Source organism: Juglans microcarpa x Juglans regia, chromosome 4S (genome assembly GCF_004785595.1).
Source record: "Juglans microcarpa x Juglans regia isolate MS1-56 chromosome 4S, Jm3101_v1.0, whole genome shotgun sequence".
NCBI classification, from domain to species: domain Eukaryota; kingdom Viridiplantae; phylum Streptophyta; class Magnoliopsida; order Fagales; family Juglandaceae; genus Juglans; species Juglans microcarpa x Juglans regia.
The window spans coordinates 3,437,335-3,447,569 of NC_054601.1; the positions used below are offsets into that span (position 1 = coordinate 3,437,335).

The 10,235-nt window shown below is 33.2% G+C and overlaps 1 protein-coding gene across 1 annotated transcript; it reads left to right on the forward strand.

Annotated features, from left to right (window-relative positions):
• The first annotated feature begins 6,870 nt into the window (after positions 1–6,870).
• On the forward strand, positions 6,871–7,293 carry LOC121262717 (TVP38/TMEM64 family membrane protein slr0305-like). The gene has a single exon (XM_041165309.1). It carries the CDS (start codon positions 6,871–6,873, stop codon positions 7,291–7,293), a length of 423 nt encoding a protein of 140 aa, XP_041021243.1.
• The last annotated feature ends 2,942 nt before the right edge of the window (positions 7,294–10,235 follow it).

Here is a 10,235-nt window from a genome sequence, read left to right on the forward strand (position 1 = left end):
AATATCTGGTATTTAGAAGATTTCTGAAATGAATCACATGTCTATTTATCTTGCATAGAGTATAGAGTGAGTCATGTTTTTCGTGAAGAAAATGTTGTGACTGACTTGCTTGCCAAGCAGGGAGCTGAGGGTTCAAATTTAGATTGGTCAGGTGATAGTGATATGTTACCTAGCCAATTAAGAGGTTTTATTCGTATGGACAGAGTTGATCTTCCTTATTTGCGGATCTCGTAGTACTATCCTAGGTATGGTGCTTTGGTTTATTTGTTTTTTATCCTTTTTGAATGTGCCTTTTCTTGCGGGTTTTCTGTTTTGCCGGTTGTTTTTGGTTTGGTCTTGGAATTTGTGGTTTACTATGTACTTTATAGGGATTTGGTATTTTGGGTGGATATTTTTAGTTTTTGATGCATGGATTTTGGCTTTTTTATTTATCAGTATCTTCTAAATGTCTGGTTGTAATAATTATTATTTTCCTCCGCCACAAGTGAGAGCTATCAATAAAATTAGGAGTACCGTCCTCTTCTAAGTGTATATATATATTCTTTATGCTTACATTGTATATACCGATTGTACTTGAATTTAATTTGTTGATTAATAAAAACAAACAAATTTCTTCCTATGAAATTCGTGGTTTCCGATTACGTACTACTAATTAAAGTTAAAGTCGTTAATTTATTGCATCGATCGATCGAATGCCATTTTTTTCATAGAAAATTATAAATGGCTACAATTCATTTATGATATGAGATGGAAACCCATAACTTTCAACGTCCTCTAGTGCGTAAGAGAGAAGGAAATGCATGCCGTTAGCCTAGTTAAAAAGCATGATAACCCTCTATATGTCTGATGAATGCACAACTAGCATATACGTAGAAAGTTCACACCTATAAGCTGCTAGCGTAACTATGTTCAACATGTCAAACGGAATGTGCGGCTAACCGATACAAAGAATTTATTAAAATAAAAAATTTGTGTAACAGAAACACAAGAATCATGAGCAATATCTGTTATAGGTACAAGCACCAGAATTCTCTGCTCACGGTGCAGAGAGACCTTCTCTCAATTCACGGTATTGAGATGACCAAGATTTTATAGATAACTGATTGCATGAAAGCTTCCAACAAGTTCCATGGTTTGTTATAAACCGTTTACATCAAAGGAAATAATGGTTGAATAAAGAAAGAATACTAGCAAGGAAATAAAATGATCTAGCGTAAGGAAAGAGCAGCTAACAAGGAAATAAAATAGCAACCAAACATGAAAATAAAATATTGGAGATTCAGCTTGACAATTCAAGCTACATAGTCGGTCGGCTGTACATTCGGTCTGGTAGCCCTCATGCTCCTCCGTGGCGTTGCTTCATGTGTAATCGTATCAATCTGAAGATCCTGCAGTAATATTACCAAAGACAATATTCATGTATGTCATGTAGTACTTGGTTTGTCTCGCTCGCAATTTTCTTATCGATACGTGCTATACACAGTTATAAAAAAATTTTTAGAAATTAACGTAATTTCATGTCATCCGTCGTATATATTTTATAATAAAAATAAATTTGTACATCCCACATGAGACACATTAGATTATTTCTTGTCTTAATTGCCATAGCCCCCAAGACACGTACAGGGAAAAAATCTGCCCCCATGCATTAATTTAATGTTATTCCGACTTTGAGGACTCCACCTCTTTAGTACCACACCAATATAGGAAAACGGAGAAAGCTAGCTAGCAATATAATGCTAATTACCAGGATATTAGAGCATTTTGATTGTCTTAGTCAAATGTGAATGTAAACTAAAATTTGACTAATAATTCTTAAAAATGGTCTATATTGGAAGAGACAAAAGATAAATATATTGCTTGCTAGCTACAGTAACTATTTATGTTTATATGGTAATTACTGTTCATGACTCTCAATTGAATAATTTATATTAATTTCTCTCTCATTTTGTTGCTACATAACAATTGCACCACTAATTATTATTATTATTATTATTATTATTATATAGGTGCTTGTGTTCATATATACAATTTACAATGAATTGAATTATAAAATATGAGAAAAATAAATTAGATAAAAATTATAAAAAATATTAAAATAATAATATTTTAATATTATTTTGACTAATAGATAGATAATCCAATACGAGAATCTCTCTTGAATGAAATAAGTAAAGAGTAAAATATGTGATTTTAGCTTTCCCTTTGTCTAAGCCAACGAGATCATGCTCTTAGGAGGAACTTCCAAGGACGATTTTTAATTAATAGGAAAGAAAGATTAGTTTATACAAAAAGAATATGGGGCAGTCTTATTTTTCGATCTTAATTTTATAATCTTTATACATATTAAAAGAGTAATGCTTTCTAATTAGTGATTTTTATGTCAATTAATTAAGTCAAAAGCCACTTAATAAAATGAACAGCGACATTTCTCATACATAAATGAAAAGTAATAAGATGCCATTTTATACTCGGAAATCTCTAAAACCCACAACCCTCTTAATAAATCCTTTAAGATTTTCATTGAAGCTGTGCATGCAGTGATACGTAGTACTGGTGGGTTTATGACAGTTGGAGGTGTAAATTACTTCAATAAATTAAGGTGGTTCCCGTACGTTAACTTCAACAAAGTAGCGTGGAAACTGGAAAGAGTAGCTAGGTATATGTATGGTATGCTCAAAGAGAAAGTAGTTAGGAGTGCGTAAGTGTTGCACAATTCTTTTGAAAAAAATAAATAACTATAGGATTTACGTGAAAAAATTTTAATTTTTTAATAGTGAACTTCACTCTTTTTTAAAATAATTGCGCAACATGACTTACACACTTAACAACTGTATCTAGTATTACTCTATCCAAATACCCATGATGATTAAAAAAATGCCCATAGGATAAAAGGAAGAGAAGTTTTTGCCATGATCATCGTTTCATCATTTCTAATTTAGATATTGAATAGATTTTTTTAGTTGATGTGATTGGCTTCGTTGAGTAAACTCTCGAGATATGCTTTAAGAATAGTAGTGGCAATATGTGATACAATCCGTGAATTTAACATAAATACGATACGAAATTAATTAGTTTGGGTTTGATATAATTAACAGGTTCGGATCAAAACGGTTGACTCATTAAGACACGATTTATAAATGGGTCAATAACGATTTAACTTGCTTAAGTACTCAAAATCAACCCGTTTAGATTTTATTTCAAAATTATAATTTTGTTTTAGTTGAGTTGTAACATTGATATTTCTCAATATGCTTATATTTTTATTGTCGGTGTTGTAATTCTATATCTATGCTCATATTTGTTATTGCAGGGTTTGTAATATTAGTTTTATTATACGTTAAAATTTGAAAAATAAAGATATTTTATTTAGCAGTTAGTCTTATTCTTTTTAAGATATTGTAGCTACTAATAAATATAGATTTTGATTTTTGTGTGAAATTGTGTTAATCATGTCAAATGGGTTATATATGTTTGTTAGTTCAACTCATTTACATAAAACGAGTTTAAATGAGTTGTGTTGTGTTAACTTATTTCTAATTAATTATTAAACGAGTCAAAACAGGTGACATGATATGACCTGTTATCTAAATGAGTCGGGTTAATGTTTGAAAGTTTGATACATTTAACTTAATGGGTCAGGTTCTAATTGACCTATATAATCTAATGTTCACGATTTGATATGATACAATCACAACCTGAAAACACAAATTGCCACCCTACTCAAGAATTAAGGGATGCATAAGATCCGTGTATTTCACAAATGCCACAAATGAGGAGGAAAAGTAGAGAATGGGTACGACAAATATTGGCAAGTAGTGAATAAGGGTGCAAATCAGTCAATCCGGTCCGATCGGGTCATTTTCGGTCCATCATTTTGGTCCAATCCGGTCATTTTCGGTCCATCATTTTCTCGGACCGGTCCGGACCGAACACCCATAGGGACCGGACCGGACTGGTAGCTATTGGTCTAGTCGAGTTTGTTCGGTCCGACCTAATTATTATTTCATTTATTTATTTTTTATTTTTAAAAATTAATTAATAAAAATAATTTATTTAAAATACTAAATTCAAATTAAGTAACTTATTAATGTGGATTATGTAACTAACTCAATAAAAATATATTTTATATGGTCAATGATAATAAATTAGATGAAAATGATATTATTAATTTATATAATTACTATATAATTAGCTAATTGATATTATATATTAGTTAATTGATAGAATATTAACAAGTGTTAATAACATATTTAAAATTTTATATTGTTAATGGTGATAGGTTAGATGAAAATTACATAATAAATTGTACAATTATTATATAAATAATATATATAATGTTTTTTAATTTTTCATTTGGTCCAGTCCTGTCCGGGGTGGGAAAACCCTAGATTGAGACTAGACTGAAACTTCTCGGTCCTCTAAAACATAGACCGAGACCAACGTCTCAGTCTGGTCCAGTCGATTTTTCCAATCCGAAACGACCATTTATCACTCCTAGTAGTGAAATAAGTTTTCTAATTTTATTAATGGGAAAGAAAAAGAAAAAGACAAAAAAGGCAAGGGATCGACATGATGCCAAATCCTATGTAAAAGTGGGCAAAAATTAAGATTTGAATCTTGCATTAATCTAATCGATTGGTTCAATGGATGACTACTGCATCAAATATATTAATGTGTCACACTTGTAATTACAATGACAGTAGGGGCTGAAGTCATAACCGGCTTCGGTAGTTGCTGGACTTGGCCCATAGTATTGAGTGTTAATGCATGGGTAAGTGGGGTTAGGGTATGGCCCAATTCTTACTTTATTAGGCCTGTTGTGCTTATGTTATTTCATTTTATTTTATTGTACTAGCCTTTAGTCCACTAGTTAGTTAATGATTGGGTCAATATAAATAGACGAATGTGACTTTTGTAAGGGCATGCAAAATCTGAATGAAAACTTTATTTCTCTTTTCCGTCTTCTCTCTTTTTCTCCTGGAGGTGCTCCCCTCAAAGTAAACAGGTCTTTGAGTACTTTTTACCAAATATCTGGGGTGTGTTACAAGTGGTATCTAGAACCAGGTTTTTCTTGGCAGTTTCATCAATCTATGAAAATGGAAGAAATTATCTCATCGTTACTCAAAATCAAAGAGTTGATCGAGCAGTCACAAAAACGTTATGAAGTAATTCTGTAGACATTCAAAGATGTCAAGAACATCTTTGAAGGCTTCAAGAACAACTTCAATGAAGAGTTCACCTATCTGGAACAAGAGTTCCTTGAGTTGCAGGAAAGGGAAGAACGAACCAAGGGTCGTTCTGTCAAAATTCCTTTTCCCAGAAATTCTGTCACAAATCCGATATTAATTTTTCAACACTCAAATCTCCTCCTCCAACTTCCATTTCCATCACTTTCCAGAAATTATCTCCTCTTTCATTTTCCTCTGTTAGACATCCCAAGCAAGACCTATACAATGATCGGAAAAGTAAAAACCATCGGGATAGTTCTCAATACCAGATGGAAGTTTGATCCTAGTGGATCCGAAATAACCCCCAAAAGCCTTTGTCCCCATTATAATCTCTCAACAAAGTTCTAAGACAGAGAGGAAGATGGAGCTTCTGCCAGCGAGAATGAGGACACTGATGCTCAGATTGCCCCAGTCAGCAAGCTTGAGGATGTTGCAGTCTCCACCAAAGAGGAGGACAGAGATTCCATCCTAGATCTGAGAGCACCTACCTCCATGGAGCTCGATAATGGACGGTTCAAGTGCGTGGAAACTGGCCATAAGTGCTCGCCAAAGACAGGGAACTCTACTCTCATTCCAAACGCTGTAGTTTGGTTCTCATCAGCTTCGCTTGGTCCCAAAACAAACCTCCTTTCAATATGTTCAAGCAAGACCCTCTCTCCCGTTCGAAGTTGATATGTAAGCTGACAGGAGACACCATATATAAGTCTGAGGAACATATATGGAAGCACATCAATGGCAAACGATTCCTCAACAAATTAGAGGTAAAGGAAGTAGAAAAGTTGTTCTTGGATGGAATAATAGAAGAGCAGGGTGAGCGGAAGCTACAAAAATCAGGCTTCTCGGTTCGACTCGTTTCTCTTTATGGAAAATCAAGCATGTTCGAGCATGCCCAAAAAGTGTTTGACAAAATGCCGGAGAGGAATTGCAAGCGCACGGTTTTATCACTCAATGCGCTTTTGGGAGCTTGCGTGAACTCTAAGAGGGTTGATTTGGTTGATGGGATTATCAGGGAATTGGCAGTGTCCCATCTTGTAACCATCTTCAATGGGGATTCATCATCGAATGGGAGCTATAGTCCCTACTTAGCGGCTTTTGTAGCACTTGGAGTAATGGGATATTGTTACATGTGGTGGAAGGGTTGGTCGCTTTCTGATATAATGTATGTAACTAAGCACAATATGGCAAATGTTGCAATTGTGTCCAAACAATTAGAGCATGTCCATGAAGCATTGGGTGCAACTAAGAGACATCTAACCAAGAAACTGGAGAACTTGGACTGGAAGGTGGAGAAGCATAAGGAAACAACCAAGCTTATTGCAAATGATTGAATGAGGTGAAATCAAACCTTTGTCAAATCGGGTTTGATATGATATCAATCTATCAAATGCTATCCAGGTTGGAAGGGAAGGTTGAACTTCTTGAAAACAAACAAGACATGACTAAGTTGCAAGTTTCAGTAGATAAGAACATTACTCCTCAACTGTTTGATTTTTACCACTTAAAGTTGTTTTCAAACTCTTTGACAGAGGAAGAGAAAAAAAAATGGCCATAAGATTCTCTCCTCATCTTCTGCCCATCGTGCTCTACTTTTTCTTTCGTAATCGTCGCTCACAAGGATAAAGACCCAACAACCAAAACCATGGGGGATTTCTCTATCTCTGTCATTCCCACTACCCACAGAAGGATAAAAAGCAAGATCGCGATTATTATGGGTTCTAAAGGATTTCCCTATTCAACCACTTGCTTCACTCTCCCTGTCGACAAGATTTTGAAGGAATTGTTATTATGGATTGATCAGGATCTTGGACCTTGGGGTCCTGTTGTGCTGGTTGTTGCGTACATTCCTCTAACAATGTTGAATGTTCCAGCATCAGTGTTAACGCTTGGTGGTCATGGTTATGTTTTTGGACTACTTGTGGGCTTTGTAGCCCACTCTATCGGTGCCATTATTGGTGTATGGGTTGCATTCCTTCTCGGCGAAATGGTTAAGAAATCAGTCGTTGTTTCTAAGTTAAAGGATTATCCTCAATTTCAATCTGTTGCAATTGTAATTCACAAATGAAGTGAGCAGGTCTTTGAGTATTTTTATCAGACATCTGGGGTGTGTTACATAATGCAATAATTAGTGTTAAAAAGGCGGATAACAGGTTTGGATTTGATGTTAATTGATTAATTGTGATGAGTTATTTTTTATTAAAATGACTATTTTCTGCCAAAATGAGTCTATACTCGTCATAATTATTCATTTTCGTTACAAATAATTCGTCATAAATACTCATTTTTCTTGTAGTGACATTGTGTTATTTGATATGTTTGAGCAACTAATACATCAATTATTTGCTGCAATGATAGTTATTGACATGTTAGCATTAGCATTGGTCTATGGCATATGCAAAATTACCTCTTTTGCATATCCACTTTGCCATTCAAGCAAATTTTTCACATTGGCTTATGCATATTTGAGATAAAATAATAATAAAATATTATTATTTTATTATTATTAATTTTTTGCTGAAATCAATTTTTTTTTATATATTTTGCAATTAGCATCCACTACATACAAATGCAATAATAAAAAATATAATTTTTTTATATATTATATTAAAAATATAATAAAATGAAAAATATATATAATATATTATAATAATAAAATGAATTTGCAAGTGAAGGTTTGTTGTGTTGTTGAAGGAGAGAGAAAAGGAAAGGATTGTGAAAGAGAGAGAGTGGGAGAAGAGAGAAATAATGATTAAAATATGATTTGTAGGGTGAATAGTGGTTATCCAAATTTGGATAAGCATTATTCATAGGTAGCTAAATATTTGGATATGCATAAGCCAATGTGGAGGATTTTAGGGTCATATTATACAAATATGAGTTTGCATATGCATATACAAAATCACCTCTTTTTCATATCCACATTGCCATTCAAGCAAAATTCTCACATTGGCTTATGCATATTTGAGACAAAATAATAATAAAATATTATTATTTTATTATTATTAATTTTTTGCTAAAATCAATTTTTTTATATATATTTTTCAATTAGTATCCACTACATACATTTGACATTAATAATACAAATGCAATAATAAAAAATATAATTTTTTTATATATTATATTAAAAATATAATAAAATGAAAAAATATATATATAATATATTATAATAATAAAATGAATATGCAAGTGAATGTTTGTTGTGTTGTTGAATGAGGGAGAAAAGGAAAAGATTGTGAGAGAGAGAGCGGGAGGAGAGATAAATAATGATTAAATATGATTTGTAGGGTGAATAATGGTTATCCAAATTTAGATAAACACTCTTCATAGGTAGTTAAATATTTGGATATACATAAGCCAATGTGGAGGATTTTAGGGTCATATTATACAAATATGACTTTGCATATGCATATGCATAGACCAATGCTAATTTAGATGGCGGATAATAAATTTCTCGACTTTTTTGTTCATTAACACACAAATGGCTAGTTTTGATTCAGAGATGAAATGATATGGCTTTAGATGAAAGATGAAAGTCGAAAAAAATATTAATAACATTATTTTTTAATATTATTATTGTTTTTAGTTTGAAAAAATTGAATTGTTCATTATATTTTATATGAAAATTTAGAAAAGTTGTAATGATGAGATGTGATGAAATGAAAGTCTTTCCTAATCCAAACGGAGCCGTCACTTTGTATATTTCTTTTTATGCATTAATTTTATTGGGAGATATCTTGTTAAGAATGCAACAAGAGGCAAGCCACGTCTCAAATATTCGAGTTTTCATGGATATGATCATACCTTGTCTTTAATCGAGTGGAAGTCTATTTATCATTCAGTCTGTTTTGAGTTAGCATTTACAAAATTGTATACCTCATGGCTACCAAAGTTCCCAATGAAAATAAATAAATATAAATTTTTAGAATTTTACTACATATAAATTAGTGTGTTAATACACAAATTATATTAAGATCTATCATAATTTTAAAAAAATAAAAATACCAATTATTTGTTTAGCATAATTGATAGCTAGCTTCCGCAACAACGATATATTTATTTTATTGTATAAAAGTGTGTGTGTGTGTGTGTGTGTGTATATATATATATATATATATCAGCATGGCCGGTTGTATTGAGATTGTGTGTGTATATATAAATATATATATATATATATATACATATATATAACAGCTCTGCTAGGTACAACTGGCCATGCGGAATTGCTATGCAACCGGCTGACACGTTAGCATTTCACAATCTCAATACAACTGCAATTTCCTTCCCCTCCACCTTCATTCCACGCTAACACAGTTCATCGGGGGTATTACAATCTTTCACGCCGACGAAGACGCCCAACATCTAGCATTCTCTCTAGAACTTCCTCTGTAAGTATCTACCCTCTCTCTCTGAATCCAAATCTTAGGGCTTTGGAGAAGAACGAGAGTGAGCTAGTAAACCCCCTTTCGTCTGTAGTCTACGCTCCTCTTGACTGTCATGCATTGATCACTCTCTTTCTGATTTTCGTTCTTGGTACCAAAGAGCAGAGAAGAGTGACATCGAAGTAGGAGGGAAATGGTGCTGGCCGTCGACAAGTCTAGCAGGCCCTTCATGGCAATAAAAGAGCAGGAGCAGAAGACCGAATTGGGAGGCTTGGATGCTCAGAAGGCCAAAACTTCCTCAGACAAGGCCGTCACTTGCCTCTTCCATAACTCACTGAAACTCAACTCTATTGTTTTTGGATTGTGCTTATGAACATGCTCTGGGTTTTTTACTTTTGGAAGATTAAGGAATTTTGAAGTTTGATCTGTCTACGAATTTTAATTTATACTTGTCAAAACAATTGTCTACAAATTTTAATTTTTAAGTATGGAATACTTTATCTAAGATTCTAAGTATTGGTTGCCCGGGCAAGGTAAAGGTAAATGACCCGAATTTGTTATTTTGAATTGAACACATGACTTACTATTGTTGATTCTCCACCAAAGTCAGAGGGTAAGGAAACAGAGG

Bases quoted from the DNA above. Each gene is read 5' to 3' on its own strand.
- LOC121262717 (XM_041165309.1), top strand. From the start codon at position 6,871: ATGGGGGATTTCTCTATCTCTGTCATTCCCACTACCCACAGAAGGATA.